Here is a 23,061-nt window from a genome sequence, read left to right as displayed (position 1 = left end):
ATATCAATAATCCTCAACAACATAACATTAAATCAGATATCGACAATCCTCAACAATATCAATCAAACAATAACGTCTCGCAAAACGGGACAGTCCTGTGAAAATATCCACTCCACTATCACTAAGTAACGCCTCGAAGGACGGGATAGTCATGTGAAAATATCCACTCCACTACCACTTGATAACGCTTCAAAGGACGGGACAGTCATGTGAAAACATCCACTCCACTGCCACTTGATAACGTCTCGCAAGACAGGACAGTCCTGTGAAAATATCCACTCCACTGTCACTAAGTAACGCCTCGAAGGACGGGATAGTCATGTGAAAATATCCACTCCACTACCACTTAATAACTCCCCGAAAGACGGGACAGTCATGTGAAAATATCCACTCCACTGCCACTTCAAGCAAATCAAAACATCTCATCCAACTCAGTAGTCACTCAAACAACAATCTCAAATTCAATAATCAAATCAGCATAATCACATGTTATTCATAATCACAATATTCGCACAAACACATCAAGCTCTATTGAGCGATGAAACAATAATTCAGTGCTATAAAACATAATCATGCCATATCCACTAGAAAGCAGTAATGGCGGAAACCAGTAAACGACCGAAGCCTCTCAGAAAACGGAGACACACGTCTCAATAAGTTCACTCGGCCGAAGCCTCAAGAAAACATTTTCCCAGTTCAGCACAATAATCATAACTCAATGTCAATCAATATAAACATCTTCATCTCAAACGCAGGCAGTGCGATAAAAGCAGGCAAGACTCAAAGACACGCTAAAACTGAGTTACCCTTACCTTCGTGAGTAGAAGTTGTGCATGGAAGTTGCGAACCTAGAACAAGGAAACACAATCGTCAACACAAGCCCTACTAGAAACAACACTATCTAATAACACTAATCGAAACCGGAAAGAAAGCTTTTAAAGCTTCAGAGTTCACATTTAGGCACGAATGGACAACGGAGACTTCGTTCGCTAAAACGAGCATAACTCGAGCTACATAACTCGGAATGACACGAAACCAACGCCAAAATTTCGACAATTGAAAGAGCTACGCAATGGCTTAGGTCATACAGACCCAAAAATTATTTTTGGACACAGTACCCTAACACACAAGTTTCGGCCACTCTCAAAAATAGGGTTTCCGAACTTTTTCTTCGATCTAATTTAATTCCTAGGTATTCTTAGGCGATATCTAGGTCAGGGAAACTCTCAGAAAAATTATCGGATCGAAAACTAGAACAGGGGTATTTTGGTCAAGATTTTTAGCTCGGAAACTCAAAGTCAGAATTTCGAAAAATAAATTGGATGAGGTTGATACTAACAACGTTTATGACAACTAATCCTACTGACGCTAAGCTCAGTCGAGAGTTTTTGACTAAAAAAGCGGAACCTCAGCATAAAATGGGTATTTTGAGCAGAATTGAAGTTCTGCGGCGATTCGACGAGATTCGGCGAAATGTAATCCGCTAAACATGCTCTTGGGCATGCAGGGAATAAGTTTAGACAGAGAAATCAAATTATTTGGACAGTTTTACAAAAAACTCAAAACTTTGAGCATAGAAAGACATAGAGAAAAGCGACAGAATTTACGATCAGAGGTAAGGAAAAACATCAGTACCTCGAGGCCTACGTATAGCAACTGTCAGTGCGACGATCAGTCAAGGATTGCAAAAAAGCTCTTCTCCCTCTTCTCCTCAAGCTCACCCACGACCAAAGCATGGAAAAGATGAAGATATCTCAAATTTTGGCTATTTATAGATTGGTCAAAAATGCGGTAAAACAAATATTTCCCGATTCCAATTTTTCCTGTGCAATACTCCGTGAATTCTGAGTGGGTTTCCGATGTCAAGTTTCCAGAACTTGAATCAAGGTTTTGGAATAAATGAAACGATCCAAAAAGCGGTATGAAATAATTCAACCCGAAAAACTACTTTTTGCAGCGAATGTCAGATGCAAAAACTTCCTTCTGAAGAAAGATTGGAAACATCGAAAGAAATGGGTGATCGCGTGTGGAATCTTCATTTGAAGCTCTGAATAGAAAAGTCTTCATGGACAGTTTACTTTAAGGTTCTTGAGCTATCAGGAATTCAGTTTCGGCAAACTTCCGAGAATCGAAAACGACCATTCGTACGTTCCAGGGTTTCGTGTCGAAACACTTGTCGTGGAAAGGAATAAGAGAAATTCTTATATTCCTCTGAATATTTTTGAATATCGTTTCTACAGTGCTTTAAGAGCAAATTAGCCCTTTACTAACGTTTTCGCCCTAAGGCGGAAGTGAATAAAACTCGTGCTATAAACTATATCGACTATAGTACTATTCTTAGTCATTTCCTTAACTTTCTTCTTCATAATATTAATTCAACCATCAAACGAAAGTCAAGTTCCTCTCACGCTTACACAGAATCCTATGCGTGAGGTGAAAATTATTTATTTATTTAATTATAAAATCCTGGGTCTTACAATCACCTACTATAATAGACAGGGAAAATTTGAATTCAGCCTTCTAGTATACAATGCATAAATAAATCAATGCTTCAAGTTATAATTTAAGCCCAAACACCCACTTGGGTTGCACTCCCAATCGTAGGAAGAGTATTTGAACCCTTTCTTTTTGCATTGAAGCCATTTCCAAGACCTGAATTTCACTATATCTAATAGCCGCTCAGCATTTGCTTTCCTTCCATTGAACAAAATTCCATTTCTATGGCACCAAAGTTTCCAAATTACTGCCATCCAAATTGTCCACCAACCCGAGTCCATACCTCTGAAGGCAAGGTGCCCATGTTGGTCAAAGTTAGCTCGTGCATCATCTTGTAACACAGAAGTTACTCCCAACCAGTTGTAAATATGCATCCAAATATGTCAGGAAAAGTTGCAGGGTGAAGAGAAGATGATTCATACTCTCTTCTTGTGTTTGGCAAAAGGTGCATAAGCTGAGGGAATCTGATTAAATTACTCCTCTCTTCTTCAAGTTTTGTTTCGTTTGAATCATATCCAATGCCACCCTCCAAGTGAAAGCAAACACTTTTGAAGGGGCGACTACTGACCACAACTGTTTGAAAAAGACATGATCATCACTCGAATTTGGACCCCGCAGAACCTCATAACAAGATTTAACCGAAAACAAACCATCATCCGATGCCTCCCAAATCCATTTGTCCTTGTGCCCCTCTTTTAGTGTCACAACTTCAAGATCCCTCATTAAATTCTCCAATAGAGCATTTTCCCAAACAAACAAAGATCTTCTCCAAGATAGAGACCACTTCCACTTTCCTTCCTCCCACCCTCCAACCTGATTGATTAGGCTCGATTGTTGTAGAGATATGTCAAAGAGTCTCTTGTATTTTTGTTTAAACGTAATGTCGTTCCTTTTCCATCTATCCTCCCAAAACTTCGTTGCATCACCCTTTCCCACCACTTTACTCACACAGCTCTCAAACCAGTCAACCTCTCCCCCACAAGCCAACATAATATCTTTCCACCATATCGATCCATTAGAGGCCACACTTTCCCCTTGAACCATGTCAACATCCCCATATTTACCTTGTAAAACCCTGCTCCATAACCTCGAAGAAGCCTCCACCTCCACTTAGCCAACAAAGAGTGATTGAACAACACTAAATCTTTGATGCCCAAGCCCCCTTCTATTCTTGGTCTACTAACTTTCTACCATTTTACCCATGCTATTTTCCTTATACCATCCTCTTCTCAAGGGGCGGACCTAGCTTATGGTGAGGGGGTTCAGATAATTGCACTTGAACCCCCTGAAAATTTCAAATTATACTAATAGACCAAGTTTTGCACCTATTTGCACAATTATAACTTGAATAATTTCTGATGTATAAACATATTAAATTTATTTTTAATTATATTTTTACCGATATGTTTATTTGAAAAATTTGAACCCTGACCCCGGGATCCTGGATCCGTCACTGCTCTTCTCCCCATAGGAATTGCCTCTGAATCCTATTGCACAAAGATGCCACACCCTTATCAAGTGACATATCACAATGACCCTATTGTCATTGAGGCACATACTTCCAATGCCGAAGTCTGTAGAATGCTCGTCAACCATGGCAACTCGACCGAGTTAATCTTAATTTTCTATTCGGAGTTGCCGAGTTAATCCCTAAAGTGTGATCTTAATTTTCTATGCCGAAGCTTCACATTATTCTCTGTCTATTTATCCCATACATGCATGTCGCATGAAATACCTCTCCATCTTAAGTTTAATTTCAATTTCAGTTTTATCAGTTTTTCTATTTCATCAGTTTAAGGTCTACGAACACATGATAAATTCATCAAAATTTGTCATATCGGATGACGTGCCAAATCGATTTACGACAATATCCTTGTTCAAAAGTATAAAGATTTTATCATCATATAATCTACTTTTTTTTCGTCCCATTCGAGTTTCGTTTTGAACTCTCGTTGCATACAACTAGAAACGATTGAAAAACAGTTTTAACAAAACAATGAAAACAAAATAATACGGGGGAAAATCAGGATTTGTCAGTTTTCTTTTGTCCATTTGATGTGGATATGCAAAGAAAATAAGTGAAAAATGGGGAGTGTGGTAGAAGCGTGGACCAAATAGTACCGGAAGGACAATGGACAAGAAAACGGTAGCTCTTCCATGTCTTCCCTAATCTAGGGGGTTACATTGTCTTGTTAGACATTAAAAAAAAAAATGTTAAAATCTATGGTAGCGTTTGGTAGACATGTGAGAACGGAACGGAACGGGACATATTTGTTCAGTTCCGTGTTTGTTATGTTTTAAGAGGGAACAGAACAGGACATAATGCTTCAGGAACGGGACACTTTGGTTCCCTGAAAAAGGGTGGAACGGAAGAGAACAGAACAGAACACTAAATTAAAATACCAAATTGCCCATAAATTTGTTCTATTATTTCCAATTGTTTTTCACTCAACGCTCATCTCATCTGTACAGCCGTCACCCATTTCAATTCTCTTTCCATGATCATACACCACGCACCTCCCCCATTTCCTCCATCTTTATTTCTGTGAAACATATACTGCGCACATGAGATCTGCTAATCACGAGAGAAAAGGGGCAATCTCACTACTGCAATGCTATTTTAGGTTTCAAAGAAAATGCTATTTTAATTGAATCTTGCAATTCTATTTTAATTGAATCTCGCTACTGCAAATTGTAATGTTATTTTGATGTATATATTAATGAAGAAGAAAAGGTAATGGAATAATTAGCAAACATGTATAATAAGATGAAGATTGCTGGTGCAAGTTTCCAGCCGTTTCACATTTGATAAACAACTCAATCAATTTTTTTATGTTTTAAAACATGATAGGGGTATACTTGTAATTAATTTTATGTTCTGTTCTATTTGTGATGTGTCTGCCAAACACAGCATACAAAACATTTTTGTCCTGTTCCATACCGTTCTGTTCTATTCCGTTCTCTTTCCAAACGCTACCTATATATTATCAACTGTCATGAAATGTATTACATTAAATAATGAGAAAAAGTTTGATGCACCGACGGTGTAAAGTTTTTTTACACCGTCAACCAATCAGATTTCAAGGATGTGAGAAAATTTCTCTTTTCATTTAATTTCTTTAGTTGACATGTCACATCCTTGAAATCTGATTGGTTGATGGTGTAAAAAAACTTTACACCGTCGGTGCATCAAAATTAAACTCTTAAATAATTACTTATGGGATTAAATATGTTTCATCCGGATTTTTGAAACGTTTCAAGTTCTTAATTATCTTTATTAGCTATAGTTTTTATAAGGATAGAGCAAGATTCAACTCGTGAGCTAATTTTTAAGTTGAGTTAATTTAATCTCTAAATTTCTAATAAATTATCCATGTGTAATTTGTTTTTAATTGAAAATATATGCATTAATCACAAATTATTCAGGAATCTAAATGCAACTTCAATATGAGGAAAATATTTGTACTTGTTTAGGCATGGGAGTGGAGTGGTGGGGTCATTGGCTGCCGTGTTATATATATGTACCACGACACAAGATAATGCACACTTATTACATGGAATCAACGTCAATCATTTTTGCTATCAGATGCTTGCGGTCGGCACGAGAATCCCTATTGCCACCTCACACATTTGCGGGTCCCATTACAACACTTAGTTTCCTTTTTCTCACACTTGTCTACTACGGAATATATGCTCTACGTGCTGAATTTTCAATGGATTTGGACGCTGCCAGCCACCATGAACTTTGGAAAATGCCAAACCAGATGCACCCAACTCAACCCAATATATAGATAGGTTCATGGATCAAGATGGCTAGATACCACAACCCGTACATCTTAAAATTAAGGATCAGAAAGAAAAAGAGATGTTAAAAATGTAATAAATATAAAGTGTGATGTGATAATTAATGAAAAAAATGTGGAAAATTTTACTCTTTCTTTTGGTTTATAGGTAGAAATATTAATCGGATGTCTAAATATGAGAATTGTCTTTCATGCACTATGCATAGTTTTCCTTCCATCTCTTTCTTTTTCTTCTTTTCTTCATCGTTATTTTCCATTCCCAATAATCATGTAACAAGCTAGTTCTATCATTTTCTACTTCCAAAATGTATTTTGCGCGTTTAACTTTTATATGATGTAGATTATTTAGGTAAAGGATGTATATGGTCGCATTCGGAGTAAAGAAAGGGGAAGATTAACGTGATGAAAAAGAAAAAAAAAAGAAAGAATATGCCTACCTAGCTTTTACAATATTTTATTTTATTTTATTTTCAACAGTAAAAAGAGATACTTTATTAAAAATGTAAATTAAAGTTTATGAGAATAACACTCTCAAGACTCAAAAGAACACCGCAACTCTTACCATATATTATCTTATGAAAAAAGTTTATTGGTAATTATAATAACATTTCATTTCATTTTTTAAAGAAAAGAAAAATCGGTGCCACTTCAATTCTTTCTTCCCAAATTTTTTTTATCACTACGGAAATTCACGATTGGCAACCATGAGACTTAGGCTCAGAGATCATATTAATTAGGTGGATTAATCTCTCTTAACAAATCTTTTTTCATACACACACAATCTCTCATTTTTAAATTTTGAATTTCATCCGCCCAATCATTTTTCAACTAAAATGTCAAGTAAACGTAAAGCATTAAAATTGTCCATCTTTTAGTAAAGATGAACTTATTATCACTTTTTTTTCTTTCTGAAAACAGTCGCTTAGCTCATGATTTAAAAATGTTAATGAAAACGATATATGTTGAGTGTTGACCATGCATATCTATCTATATATTTAGAGGATGTGCGTGAAATATCAACGTATTAATTAGCAGCAATTTTAGTCAAATATTAAAGTTGTTATAATTTTTAGGCTAAATTGCACATTTGGTCTCCAACTTTGTCCTTTATGCAAAAATCGTCACCCAACTATAAAATTAGTGAAAACTGTCTTGAAAGTTTACACCCCATCGTTGTCTTCCTACAAAAATCGTCCCCCAAAAGGACGGTTTTTGTTAATTTCATAGTTGCATGGGGAGATTTTCACAGGAAATGCAAAGTTAGGAGACCAAATACATGTGCAATTAAGCCTAATTTTTATGAGTGAATAACTTTATTTATTTATTGAATTGCATGGAATCCTAGGTAGCGTTTGGTAGACAGGTGGGAAGGGAACGAAACAGGACACATGGGTTCTGTTCTGTGTTTGACATGTTTTTAAGATGGAACGGAACGAGACAAAATGCTCCAGGAATGAGACACTTTGGTTCCCTGAAAAAGGGTGGAACGGAAGGGAACAGAACCGAACACTCTCTTAAAATTTTTGCAAGTTCAAAAATACCTCTAATTTATATTTGAAATTTTATGTATCTAAACAGTTTAAAATCACTTCTAAAATTGAAAACACTTATTATATTTATAGACAAAGTTAAATGAAAATCTATTTTTTCAAAAAAATCACTTAAAATAAAATCAATTATTTTTTCAAAAGTAAAATCAATTTCTGTAAACAATGATAAACGAGTCCATTAGAGTGCGTTTGATTCAACTTATTTTGCAAAAATCACTTTTTAATCAAAAAATCACTTTTAAAATTAAAAAATCACTTTTCAAATCAAAAAGCACTTTTTTAATCAAAATATAACTTTTTGTGTTTGTTTCAACTGAAGCTGAAAACAGATTATTTAAAACAGTTACTTTAGCTTATAATGAAAATCTATGATGATAGATGAGAGGAGATAAAAAAAAAGTGATTTTAATAAGAGTAGTCAAACACGAATCAACTTATGCTTTTCTGAAAATCTCTTAAAATAAAATAAAAAATTATAGTTAAAAACCTATATTTTTCAATCTAAACAAACACACTTAAAATAGCTTAAATAAATAATTATGTTTCTGCTTTTTTCAATAGCATACTGAAACAACTTAAACAATATATAAGTGATTATTTTAAAGAAATAAGTTATTATTTCATGAAGTAAGCAATAACAAACGGTTTCTATTTAAAATGTTCAATTGAGTTCAATTTGTTTTCCTCAATCAAATATTAAACGTGCAGGGTTATATATGTAATTAAAATCAAGGTTCTGTTCTATTGACTTTGAGTTACCAAACACAACACACAGAACATTATTGTCCTGTTCCAACCCTGTTCTGTCCCGTTCCGTTCTGTTCTGTCTTGTTCCGTTCCGTCACCAAACGCTACATATGTCATTAGTCACATAGGGAAGACCATTAGCAATTGGATGGATGGAATGTGGTGTATGGACTCAATTTTCACAAATTAGAAATTTGTGGACAAAAATTGCTCATTTTAAATATTAGGGAGTCAAATCATACAAAAATTATAAATTAGAGATTAAAAGTGCAATTAAACCATGAAAAAATTACATGGATTAGAAATAAGAGTGATGATACATAGTTTATGTGTCAATCATACTTTTGAACTTTGATATGAGTAGTAGTCAGTTTTTAACCGCCAGAACTCCGAAATTATAAAAAAAGAGATGAAACACACTTCTGTTAATATTGTTGGTATTCCTAAATTGCCAGAAATGCGGATGTCTAAAATATGACTGCACCTGCACTGTGCCGTTTTTAAAGATAATTTCCGTAAAAACAAAGCTCACTATGGTTTCGTGTACCGATCTAATCATCTGATTATTTTAACGGTTAAAGGTGCGGGAATGGATGAGAGAGTTGGTGGTGTTGGAATCTAATTCCCTATCTGTTTTGACAGGTTAATTTTTCTGCTTTTTGCTCATTTTCATGCCAAAAGCTTACCACTTAATTTTGCGAAATTATAGTTGTAAAGGCACCAAAATTGCAGCCTTAATCCTTGTCCTCTCTCTGTCTGTGTAATGTGTGAGAGAGAGTATGGAGGCCACACACACACAGATAAAAAAGAGTGAAGAAAATTAAAGTAGTACAACAAACTAGCTAGCTACAAAGGGAGCCATGCACGTGCATGAGAAATACAGATCAGAAAAGAAGATTAGAGTGGGACCCCATTGCATCACTAAATGCATCCTTGTCGAAGGGTCGTCAAAAAGCAAACAAACACTGCAAATGAATGAAATCAAAGGGTATTACGTACCACACTTCCATGTATGTGTGTTGTGTGCCACATTACTTTGTGTGGTCTCATGGGATCGCAATGATCTACTTCAATTATCTTATGCAGTAATTTAATTTCATCTAATATCATAACTCGCTGCTGAAGTGAATAATCAAATTTGTCCATAAAAGTGGTGAGTATCGATAAGTCGTTCGTCCCAATAAATTCTTTCGAAAATTCGAAAATACTCTCGAGGTCACTGATTATGTAAAATGTTTGTTAAGTTTGTAATCGATGTTTTATTTAACCATATAAACTAATTAACTTAATTGACATTTTATACAATTAGGAACTGATACAATAATTTTTAATATAAACAAACTTGTCAGTGTCTAACACTTTCAAAAAAAAATTACCATTCACTCATCAATACTCTCTATACCTATACTATTTCACATGCATCTGACATTAATTAGATTCCCATACCATATTCAAATATGGTTTTGTGATGAGTTGATTCCAATTATTTTATGTTCTTCTTGAATTGAGATTGATCCAATGGCTTTGGTGGTGGTGCGTGCCTTTGGTAAGATTTTCTCGCATAATGGAGCTGTGCTGACATGATGGGGCGTTTACTTGCATAACACACTTCGATGCTCAAGTAGTTAAGTTAATAAGAGAACAAAAAGAAAATCTCAAAGTCTAAAAATACCTCAAAGTTTGCGTAATGTTTAATACATAAATGAATGGATACACATATATTTGTAGGCATGGTAGCCATCAAAATTGCCTCTCAAATTATTTAGAAAGCCTTGTGGAGGTCTTCTGAGGTCTTAACTACCCTAGTAGGAGCATGGTGCTATAGTGATGCGCCACTGAGCATAATGTGTGCTTTGGCAGGATGGTGACTCGTGGTTATGCAGTGGTTAAGGGTAGGCCATTCGATTATTAGCTAAAATTGAAAAAACACCTCGATGGAGGATTTTAGGCTGGGTGGTCAGACAAGGTCTGCCATGGTGGCTGTAGTGTGCAGTGTGGTTCAACGGGGTTAGGTGGTGGTTATAAGGGTTGGTACCGCCTCGAGTTTCAAGAGATTACGTTACTCTCCCCATGAGCTGGCAGGTTGGGATCACCGCCCCGGCTCTTTATCTTTGTTGCCAATGTCATTAGCGATAAAGAATCACCGTCATCCGGGTCAATCTCGTGTACCATGCCCCGAATGCCCCTCAAATTTGAAACTCCCATGGAAGAACTCTGAGAACCATACAATGACAAATTTGACCTTTGCAAGTGAAATATTTTTCGTTTCCTTTTTTTCGTTGCAATTTTCATGAAAGATCATCGTTTAGTTATGTGATCTCTAAAAAAATCTCCTTTGTTTTGTAAATTTTCCTTAGAAGATTTTATGAATTTTCCAGCTCATCTGGTCTTCACGACAAAAATTGCGATGGCCGGCAAAATTGTCAAATATCTGCATTTTTTTTTGTCAAATACAAATATCGACACTTAGTACTATTAAAACTATAGGCCCATGGAGCTTATGTCAAATATTATTTAAGATTCTATCGTTAAGGCCCATTGGACTAATCTTCTTTTTTTTACATGAATAAAGTTCGGTGGTCACTTCACTTACTTACCAAAAGAAATTTTTTAAAAAGTACATCTATTTTGACAAAAAAAAACATTACTTCTATTATTTTTTGTTTGATTCTAAATCGAAAAGATAAATTACACCATTAAAGGTCGATTTCTAAACATTTTTCTCCCCAACCCACATATCCCTTAACTCTTACTAATTGAATTATCATTCGGGAACAATTGAAGTACTTCTATTATAAGTTCTTGCATATGATATCAATTTTTTTTTTATGAATATGTATGAATGAACTTATAATAGAAGTACTTCAATTGTTCCCGAATGATAATTCAATTAGTAAGAGTTAAGGGATATGTGGGTTGGGGAGGAAAATGTTTAGGAATCGACCTTTAATGGTGTAATTTATCTTTTCGATTTAGAAACAAAACAAAAAATAATAAAAGTAATGTTTTTTTTTTGTCAAAATAGATGTACTTTTTAAGTTCAATTATAACCCACATATGATTAGAAAATTTACTTCTTCTTTTGGGTACAAACTCTAAGTCATTTTCGTATTCACTTATCATAAGTTTTCAGTAATATGTATTTTAAAAAATTTACTTCACATTTTTAAAAACCACATAATTAAATTTTCCGATATATCAAAAAGACAACACATGTAATTAACTATTGTTTTTTTCTTTCTTTCTCGAATTTGTGTTTGGCCATAGTGAAAAACTAAAAATAGACCATAATCTCATATGAACTCTAACTTAAGAGTATTGTTTAGACACAAAATGTTATTGGTCCAATATCGTCGAAGATGGCTTAAAAGATTAATAATTACACTAAGTGAGCTTAATGTCGGCCAACTGAGATGATGAGAAGCGAGTTTCATCTCATCTAACGTATAACGAGTGGACTTAAGTTACTACATTTAATTTATCGTAAGGTTGCAAGTAACTATTATTTCGGAAGACTTACCTAAAAACTTTATCAACTGTATATTTGGATGTACGATAGAGAATTATAATTTACTTAAAATTGGTGAATATATGATACAAATTTTTATAAAACAGTTTTGCAAATACTATTACTTAAAAAAGAAATTGAAAATCATTATAGAAAAAAAGGCTACTCTCAAACTTGATGATATTTTTTTGGTGGGGTTTGTCTGTTCTTCATTAATCAATCTCAATTACTGATTTGAATTCTAAAGAAGTTAATACTACAGTGGACCCAACAAATGGACAAACACCCAGGACCACCACCAGAGCCTGATTTCACATGGAATCATGCTCAATTTCCAATTATCCAGCTATTATGGAAAGAACCACTCTTATTCCAGAATTCAAACCCACCTTGTTTTGTTGCTGATAAACTATTCAAGTTATGAACGTTATGTTAGCACTAGCACTCAGTACTAAGCAAGGAACAAGTTATGCTTTTCAACGTGTAACGTTGTGATGGGTTGATTTGGTACCTCTTCTAATATTAAATTTCAAAAGGAGGAGCTGAAGATACTTTCTTTGTGGGTTTGAGCCTTTGTGGGAACTTTCCGCCAAATCGCGTGATAACAACGACATCATTTGTTTTTTGGCCAAAAGTTTATAGACACCGTTTTCAACTTTGTCACTTATGAATTTGATTAAGACAGCATCCAGAGGCACAATGGAAACTTGTTTGATAATCACTTTGAAATCAAAATTATGGTAGATATAAGTAAAAAAAATACAAGAAGTTACTTTTGATCATATGATTTTAGGTTCACTGTAATTTTTAAATGAGTTTTTAAACATAAACTATATAATCAAGTGAAGACTTTTTCTTCCAACATAGGCACCTATTTTGAGCACTTACATTCTAAAAATGAAGTTTAATTAGTGGTTTTATACTGCATTGGATCATTCAAGACAAACTAGAAAATGTACTAACACACTTTTGTCAACACACTATTTCACACACTTTTTACAATATATTGGTTCATTTTTTAAAACATGTGAAACTTAAATTAATCACTTGGATTGTCTTAAAAAGTGTGTTTAACAGAGTGCATTGTTGAACATATTTTTAATGCAAGATGGAAATAAAAACTACAACTTGTTGAGGAAACATTTTCTTTTGGGTGACGATATAGGTAGGAAAAAGGTGAAATTCTTGGCAAGAGTTTCCACAGCCTCTTCAAGTAATTCAAAGTTTGTACACCACTTTCCTAACCATGTAGGTAAGAATTATTGACATTCCATTCTTTTGTTAACTTTGAATATTCAATATTACAACTGTCAATTGAAATTTGCCTTGGAAGTTAGAACATGCTGTCATGTTGTTTACCCATCCACATTCAAAATTTCAGTGTTTACTTGTACAGATATTTTTCCTACCATATTAGTCATACATTTGAACTACTTTTGATAACTTAGGTGAATAGGTGATAATGAGTTTGAATTTCTATTTACCTCATACAAGTTAACTATCTATAAAATTATATTTTTAAAATTTTGGAGGCAACTGTCAAAAATTAAAACAAATATGAATGGAGATGCAAATTAACACAGCTAGGAGTGTAGGACCATATGATATCATCAACTTGCATACCAGAATACCAAAGTGGACAAGTATGCGAAATGATAGCTGAAATGTCTAAAACAAAGAACTGAATCATTGAAGCTTTTATATTTATAAAATTAATTGGTAGCACATAACCATCATTCACATGAATGAGTAACTGGTTAAGGTCTTAATTACACATCAACATGGAGAATGGACAAGAACACATGGCCCCCACCAAGTCCTTTGTTTGATAACAGCATGCCAAACACCTTGAGAACATATTAGCTTGCATTCAATTAGTTAGCAAATTTAGCTGTATATTGATGACCACCATAGTGCATGTTTGGATGTGCTCTCAAGTCTCAACCACATTTTTTATGAGAAGCTACAACTAGTAGCTTTAATTTTGATACGAGTTCAAGGCGATTAAATAATTCAAGGCAATTAAACTGTTATCTCTCATAATCAATTCTGAAATGCAGAAGCTAATATCACAATAATTGATTTCTGACTGCAGAATCAATTGGATAATGATTTCCAAACATAAAGAAAAAAGTAATTAACATATGAAGGGGAGGAATTAACAGAGGCCTCAAGTAATTTGAAAATCTAATGTACCATGGATGCTTTCTCAACTGGTTTGAATGTTGTGGGAGAAGATGACAGTGGAAGAACCTGTGATGAACTTGAAGGATGTTGAAGCTTTACCTGCTCTCTCTCTTTGTTGTTGACAAATCTAAGCAATGACCGGTTACTGTTATCTGTTACTGATATTGAATTAGGGAGACCTTTAGCCTCAGATTCTGCTACAGAACCATTTGCTTTTGCCTTTCTCTGAGCTTCCTCAATCAATCTTCTATACAACTTCTCCTCTGCATCCCTCAAGAACTTGAATTTTGGAGGTGGTGAATTAGATCTAAATCTGTTCAGCTCTGACTCCATTGATGATTCAAAGAGAGGATTGAACCCTTGGTGCTTGAAAGAATCAAGACCATCCAAAGAACACTTCAAAGGTGATGAAGCCACAGGGTTAAGGAAAGGGGAATCAATTGTTGCCACCATTATATCACTCAAGCTCCTTGTTCTTGACCCTTTTCTGCTCCTACCATCTTCAGAATCCAAATCTTCTTTGCTTTCCTCTTTGATTGTGAACAGAAACCTTGGAGGACCAGCCAGGTTGTGCAGCCTCATCAACTCACATTCCACCCCTTCTTCTCCAAAATTCTTCAACCCAACAACATCCTTACCTAACTCCAAATCTGGTTCATGACTTTTGTTTTCTGGTTCACTGCTCCTCACAGTCACTGAATTGGTGGTAGATGGTGCCTTCCAACACACTCCATTAAGCAACCCCTTTGCATCATTGCTATGGTCTTCTTCTTCAGTTTCTGTGTGAGTTCTTCTTTTCTTCCACCACAACAAATAGCAAAGCTCTGCAGCAAGAGCCAGAAGAAAACACCCAAAGGCAACACTTAAAGCAATAACTAGCCCACTCAATGACATGTCTCCTTTGCATTCATATCTTCATCTCAAAACTACTCCAAGTCCCAAACCCAATTCTAAAACAATGGCAACTTGAAAAAACTAACAACTCTTAAAGATATTAAAGAAACTCTGCGTAGAATATGAGGCAAAACATATTATGGCTTAAACTATACCACAAGAGGAAGGAGCATTAGCCTTCCAATAAAGGCATTCCCTTCCAATAATGAAACTCACGTTCTAGACTCTTTTGGCCTCAAACTCACGCATAGAAACTAACACTCAAGGGAAATTCTTCTAGGGAGGAAAAAGTCTTGCTTTATAAGCTCAAGTAAGATATCATGTCATACATACATGTCCAATTATTATAAGACCCTCACGCATGAAATATTTTCAAAACCAGTAAAGACCAAAAGCATAGCTTATATAAATCAGAAATTTTTTACTACTGTCTAAGGAACAGAAATTGGTTTGGACATTGGTTCAAACAGTTGGTGGGCACCTATTGTGATGTGTTGTGTGATAGGGAATGTGGATATGATGAAGTGTGTAAATATATGGTTGGAAAGCACAGTGCACATGGGGTTACAAAAGGGTGGTGTCATTTATCATCAAAGCCAACCTAGATAATAATTTCAGAGAACAAAAAAGGGTATTAATCCCTTAACAGGAGAGGTTTGGTATAAAGAAAATAAAGAACAAAAACAACTTTATAAGGGAAAAAGGAAAGATTGTTTTTCTACAAGATCAATTCAGTGAATTCACCATGTTATCAAAGCACCATATCAGATCCACGTAATCTGATTTGGTTAGGCCTATAGGACACTGCCATGAAAGTTGACACCCAACACCACCGTTACTCATGAAGATGGGCATAACATGGTGGAATAAAACCAAAAGAACATCAAGTTAAAATGAGTGATTGTGTGAGGGAAAGGATCACACTTTGATTCCCTTTTTAATTGTTTGATGATAAATTAAGAATCTCTTTCAATTATCACATTCTTTTATTGGGAAGATCCGCATTCAATGGATATACATCAGAGTTTTGATCTTTGTTCATGGTCACAAAAACCGCTGCTAAGATGTGAGAATTACCAAATGTATCTTTGAAAATACATTATGGAAACTAAAATTTGAAATGTAATTTTGATATTTTAATTAGCCCATAATGATTTTTTTAAACCAACACTAGCTTGAACAAAATTTATTAAAGTGCCTAAGACAAAGTGATTTTTGTAATTTTGTTGACGTTTGTTAGAGTCTCATTCTTAATTAGCCCAATTGAAGTATCTCAAAGCCCAATCTAAATGTTCTTAATGGGACCACAATGATTTGGCCACCAAGCATGTGTGACACATAATAATTGGTGTCGGCTGCAATGCAAATAAATATTTAATATTTAAATCAAATACAAACAATGAGATGCACATCACATGCATGGCCCGTTAGGTACAGATACACGGGCCCCCTATTGCGACGCTGGACCTTTGATGTATCCTTGGATTTCAAGGGTCAATTGCCTATGATTGTTACCAATCCATGATAGTCGACAACTATTTCCTATTCTATTTATTTCTATATTTATTATTATTTTTATGTTGAGTGAATATTATTAGAATTTAACTTCTTCTATTATTTTTATAATAAAAAGTTTGGGTGAGTTTAATTCCGATCATATCATAGGTCAAGACATACTTTTAGAATTATAGACTGCTCACAGAGATACTTATATATTATCCAAAAACTCAACTCTCACATTAACAAGGTAAAATTATTTGAATTTAATTTAATATGTAAAACATGGCTGGCCAAGTAAATTTTTGTTTACTATACATGTACCGTGACACATACTTTTTCTTCATAAACTCTACACCAAACACAACACAGTTAATAACAAATGAAACGGGTGATATAAGTGATGAATGTGCATTTCCTTAAGGGATTTCTCCCAACAATGACATATACACACCTCCTTTTTTATACACTTAATTTCCACATATTTTTATTTATATCTCTCTCCTTCTATTATCTACCATATCTTATGTTTTCTCTCTCTTACTTTTTTCTTTTCTTCCTATCTCTCTCATCTTCCACATCTTTCCACTTCATTTAAGAGGTGTGAACATAACTTTACTCGATTTCTCCTAGGCTTCTGGTCCGGGTTCGATCCCCTCTGAGGTCACAAATAATACCGTTACTTGTGGTCAAGGACATCACTACCGTATCCCGAGCCAGATTAATCACGTGGAGCCCTTTTCCCCGTGAAACTGGTGGAAAAAAAAAAAACAAATGAAACAGGTAACTAAATGGACTATTATAGCTAACTGAATATTAAATCAAATTGTTAAAATTTATAGGACTTTTGGTGAAAACAAAACTAGAAAAATGTGCCTCAGAATCAACTAGTTGGTGAAAGCAATACCAGATATATAGGAGGTTGCCTTATTCTCAAGGCGTCCACAAGAAAATTTACAGCTTTACGTCAAAGTTATCTTTTTCTTATTTGAAATTAATTTTAGCTTTAATAAATTTAACTTAAGTTCATTAAACTTGTGGTTGGTCGACAATGTTTGAAACATATTTTTGCTTAAAAAATAATAATGCACATGTTATAGAATATAACTATTAATTCACCCCAATGAAAGAAGAATAGGAATCTATTTTCAAGGTTCAAGTTTTGATGCAAGTACCCTTCCATTACCCAGAAGAGCAATACTAGGGAGGAAGGTACATTTCGGAAGTTGCTTCATTTGAAAGAGAAGTCCCATTTTTGTTATAATGAATGAATTGGTAAAATGATCAATAGTATTAAATTAATGTATTGTATGCAATTGGAAAGAAAAAGGTTTGGATTGGATAAGAAAAAGGAACCAATGAATGTAGTTGTAGGGGACATTGTCTTGATAAGAAGGAGCCTCTCTAGGTGTAGGACCATCGTGAAGTGATGTTGTTGAACCAACCTTAGAATCAGGGGTTCCTTTTGTTATAAGATTTTGGATTTGGGAAATATTTGCTAGCTTTTGTGGGCACAAACAAAAGTTGAACTGTTGAAGTAACTTAAGCAGATCAAAAAACAGAGCAGGGTACATGGCTACATCATTCAACTATCTCGAGTGTCGTTACTTTCTTATGCAATTTCACTTCAAAACCAGGGCGCATACATGTGTAGTTTAATTCGATATTCCAATTGTTATGGAATCTAGAAAAATATTCACACAAAAAAGACAGTAAATGTTATGGAGAACAAGAGCAGGAAAATGTAGCACATATATACACAGATAAATGGATGATGAGCACTTATTCCCTCACAATTTTATGCTTTATTGGTGAGATCAAATTTGATATTTGACAGCATAACCTCCCCCTAGCTATTTAACAAAGTAACAAATTAAACTGAAATAGTTTTGTAGTCTACCAGCTTGTTTATCAAAGTTTAAATTAGTGATATTTTTATTGTTTTTTGAGTATTTTTAGTACAGATTTAAATAATAATAATAATAAACTAAACTTTTACTATCTGATGCAAGCAGCGACAATAGATCTCGAGGAGGGAGACACCATTGAAAGAAGACACATTACATGCGCACTTTTAAAGAAGCTAAAAGACCAACACATGAGTATATTCTCAACAAATATGTTTGAAGGAGATATTTCAAAAAGTTGAATAACAATAGAGATAACTTCTCATAAAACATTAAACAAGTGTAAAGACATGGAGGGAGCCTCAAACAACATAACCTTCAATGCCATGAGCTTATCGTGAAGTGGACAATTACCATGAAAGGAAGATGAGAAATCTATCACGCACTTAAAAGATGAGTTGCGAATAATACGCCAGCACCCAATAAACTGCTACTAAGATGAACACATCCATCAATGTTTAACTTAAGGAGAGATCCCTGAGGCAGGGACCAAACCAAACAAGCAAGCTAACTAGGAGGAATAACATAATAACTTCATTGAAAAATAAATGTGGCGTAATACAACATCAATAGACCACAATGGATCATCAAAAAGTTGCATTATTTCACCAACGCCAAATCCACCAAATAATAAACACATACTTTCTCTGTTCCTATATAACTGACACTATTTCTACCTGAATTTTGTTCATAATTATCTGTCACTTTACAAAGTTTAAGAGGCCATTAATTATACTTTACCAATTGTACCCTTCATTTATAGGTGGTAGGAAAATTGAAAAGTTAGAATTAATAAGAGAGATAAATGATATAATAGGAAGTTACATAATAACTTCAATAAAACAAGAATATTAATTGTTACTATTCTTAATACTTGTGCAACAACCTTAAAGTGTCAGTTATATAAGAACGGAGAGAGCACCTCATATGGTCTTGATGATAAATAGGAAAAGTTAGCCAAGTTGGTAAACTTAATGCCCCTCCATTCTAAAATTGTTGTTATCTAAGGAAACGTACGGTTTAAATGCTTATTAAGTGATATAAATTTTATTTAAACACCTCTATTTAAAGTTGAGTTATATAAAGAGAGAATGATAATTATTGATAAAGTGATCGGAAAGAATTAGATGTGGTAGGTGAGATACAATATTATGAATGAGATATTCTAAAACAATCATTTTGAAAAATATATTAAAAGCTAAAAGAAGATTCATTTTAAAATGGAGGGTGTATTATATTTCCCATCTAGCTATCATATGATATATGATATTTCTACTGATCACAATTATCACAAATTACTTTACTAATAATTATCACTCTCTTTAATACTAGTGTAACTTAACTTTAAATTAAAGTGATTTTGTCAAACTATATACTCCCTCCGGTCCTATTTATAAGCATGAAAGAGAAGAAAAACCTTGATCCTTTTTATAAGAACCAAATGAAAGTTTGAGCTATATTAATTAATTTTTTCCAATGATGCCCTTATTAATTCTAACTTGTAAAATGTGTTTCATTAATTATTCTCTCTCTTTCCCACTTTCCAACACTAATAGCAAAGGGTAATTTTGAAAGTTTATTTTGATTTAAGACAAATTTAATGCATTTTATCTAGTTTAACTACATTTCTTAAACTATTTGAATTTTTTTTTTGTTGCTTATAAATAGGACCGGAGGGAGTATAAATTAATAAACAATTAAACTGCGTGTATAAATAGCAGTGATTTGGAATAAAGGGACTAAATTTGTATGGTGTGCACCACTCATTTCCAAATACAGCCAATAAATGTTTTCAAAAACTAGAAACAAAAAAGCACCAATCACATTCCAATAAGCCCAATTACATAAACCCAACATTCCAGTAATTGACAAAATGTGGAACTCAAAAGTTGCATGTTAGTAGTTTCAGCCAATAACAATTCATATATACCAAAACCATTAATCTCCTAATTAAGAACCTTGTCGAGAATTAAAAAAGTCAAAGAAGGGCTGGTTTTCTGGACAACCATCTTCCTCATTAATATCAGGAGAACCAGAAGTTGTATCAGTGGAACTATCAGCAGAAACAGAAACCAGAGAAGACACCTTGTCTGTTCTTGTTGTTTTCCCTTCCAAAATGCCAGTTGGGTGCAGAGGAAAGAGGTCCAACGTTTCTTGGTTATTGAAGTGAATGTTGTGATCTGAGATTCTCTGTTGCATGTTTACATCGTAAACCAGCTGGCTGTTGTAGACACTTGACATGCCGTTTGGCACAACCTTCTCAACATGATGATTCCTATAACCTACTGGTAGAAGAACCTTTGAGTACTGTTGTGGATAAAACCCAATTTCACTGTTTGGTTGAGGCATACAGTAAGGGCCACACAAAGCTGAAAACAAAAGGAAAAAATAACAACCTTTGATCAATTACCAATGTTAGAAGGAAAAAGCCAGAAACTAAAACTAAGGAAAGAGAGATGTAATGTAACAGTTAGAAAGAAAAAGAAAACTCTTTCTACCCATATCATGAATTGGCCATGAAAAAGAGGGCAGAGTTACTTTTAAGATGATTTGGTTTGTTTCTTTTAGAAAAATTAATATTCTTGGATCTTCAAAAGATACTTTAATTATTTTAATCTCTAACACACATGCCGAGCACATTTGCATGAAGAGAACACAGATTGGTTGTTCAATAATCAAACAATAATATTTTTTTGAAAAACCTACAAAGTTTTTATGTAATGAAGACTGAGTACAATATGTAACCAAATAAAAAACATCAATAATTAAAACCCAAAAGAAAAATATTAGAAAAACTGGTGTAACTTTTAGAATGGAAATTTCTTTACAATTGAGTGTATTTAATACACGATGAGCCTAAATTACGGATGAGCCTAAATTACGGTAGACAGATGCAACTTTTATGAGCTTTTGGAGTTCTTTATCAAGATTTTAACTGATTTTTCAAAGGGTATCCAAACATATAGTGGTTTTATAAATCAAAATAAATTACGGGGAGAAGTTTGTGTGGCAGCAGCTTCAGGTGACAAAATTGATTTTAAGGTATAGGTGATACAAATGAGTCTTTCAAAATTCTTTTAAAATTGAATATAAGGGATAATTTTTGGGTGTTAAAATTGATTATGAGAACAAGGAACTCATCCAAACATGTTAGTATACAACTTTTCTAAATAACAATGCATGAATGAATGGTACAAGATGCCATGTGAGGGTTGAATAGAATTGAAGCAAACCATTTGGATAAATTGGAGGAGAGAAAAATGGCTGGGGAGGCCTGTGAAGAAAGCGATTGAAGTAAGCGATGGTTTCTTGCTTCTGCTTCTGTCTCTGCCTTGCCTTATGATTCTGAAACCAGTAGAACACATTCTTCCCTTCGATGTGACCATGCACCCTCAGCCTAGCAGTTATCTGCTGTATCTCCTCCGCAGTTGGAGTCTTTATGCCCTGCTTGTAAAGACTCTCCAACAAGGTTATTTGCTCCTTTGTAGGGTTCCACCGTGAACTCGCCGCAATATTATTCCCACCACTAGACCCTCCCATTCCCATCTCCAACTCCTCCTCATTATTCTCATGATGATGATGATGACTCTCCTCCATTTGAAGTAGTAGGAGTGGTTGATAAGTTTTAGTTATTAATTACCACTACTGTTTTCATGGCACTCTTTTTATAGAGTGGTGTGAATGTGAATGTGATGATAATATAAGAAAAATGGTTGAGAGAGAAAGAGAAGGAGAGGGGATAGATTAACATGCGTATTGTTTTTGGTGCAGGACATCTCTGAAAACATGGCGGTATGCGGCAGAGAGAGAGAGGAGAGGCTTATAGGTTTCGTCGTCTTGGTAGTTTTAGTTACGAGAAAAAGCAATAATTGCCAAAATGGCCTTATTGAATTTGGTGAGGGTACATGGATTTAACGAGTGTGTTTAAGATTAGCGTTGATTTTCTTCACTCTCTGTGTCTCGGGAATGACAGAGAGAGAGGAACGAAGCCAATGAATTGAAGGGAAGGAAGGGTAGAAGGGTCATTGGAGGGAAAAATACATGCGGTTGGGTTGTAAGGTGTAGGTGGTGAAGGGTAGCTTAGCGTAGGTAGGGTTATTGGGAATTGAAGTGAGAGCAGATAGGCTCAGAGGAAGTTGAAAGCTGAAACGTCTACCCTAGCTAGGGCTCTTGGCCCCGGATGAATGAATGTATGAATTGAAGGTTGTGTGAGCTAGCTGTGAATTCAATCAACTTCCCAAAACACAAGGTTAATTAGATATAGAGTACAAGTACTAAATACAATTAATAACATGTTTTTTTTGGTACATATCATGAAAAAAAAAAGAAAACTAAGGCCTCACTGAGGCAACTCCCATGGCATCAGCCAACAACAGAAAACTCTTCCCCTCAAGAGGTTGATCAATAGTCACCAAGTTGGTATTCTGACTTGCTCCAAATTTAGCCAAGAAATCCGCGCACGCATTACCCTC

The 23,061-nt window shown here is 34.5% G+C and overlaps 2 protein-coding genes across 2 annotated transcripts; both read right to left on the bottom strand.

Annotated features, from left to right (window-relative positions):
• Positions 1-14,309: 14,309 nt before the first annotated feature.
• LOC130740531 (uncharacterized) lies at positions 14,310-16,094 on the bottom strand. The gene is given in 2 exon segments (XM_057593180.1): positions 14,310-14,473; positions 14,475-16,094. Coding segments are annotated over 2 exon segments (738 nt in total). The 5' UTR covers positions 15,186-16,094; the 3' UTR covers positions 14,310-14,446.
• Positions 16,095-20,339: 4,245 nt separating this feature from the next.
• On the bottom strand, positions 20,340-22,502 carry LOC130740530 (WUSCHEL-related homeobox 2). Its single transcript, XM_057593179.1, has 2 exons — positions 21,823-22,502; positions 20,340-20,958 (listed from the first exon to the last, which is right to left on the bottom strand). The coding sequence occupies exons 1-2, from the start codon at positions 22,184-22,186 to the stop codon at positions 20,540-20,542; spliced, it is 783 nt and encodes a 260-aa protein (XP_057449162.1). The 5' UTR covers positions 22,187-22,502; the 3' UTR covers positions 20,340-20,539.
• Between the last annotated feature and the right edge of the window lie 559 nt (positions 22,503-23,061).

Source organism: Lotus japonicus, chromosome 2, assembly GCF_012489685.1.
Source record: "Lotus japonicus ecotype B-129 chromosome 2, LjGifu_v1.2".
Classification (NCBI taxonomy): Eukaryota; Viridiplantae; Streptophyta; class Magnoliopsida; order Fabales; family Fabaceae; genus Lotus; species Lotus japonicus.
The sequence above is the reverse complement of the archived record's forward strand: the minus strand, read 5'-3'. Positions and strand labels throughout refer to the sequence as shown.

Excerpts from the sequence above, each read along its gene's own strand:
- LOC130740530 (XM_057593179.1), bottom strand. The coding sequence starts at position 22,186 with ATGGAGGAGAGTCATCATCATCATCATGAGAATAATGAGGAGGAGTTG. Across the intron at positions 20,959-21,822 it reads TCCTCCAATTTATCCAAATG|CTTTGTGTGGCCCTTACTGT; the intron begins GTTTGCTTCAAT and ends TTTTGTTTTCAG.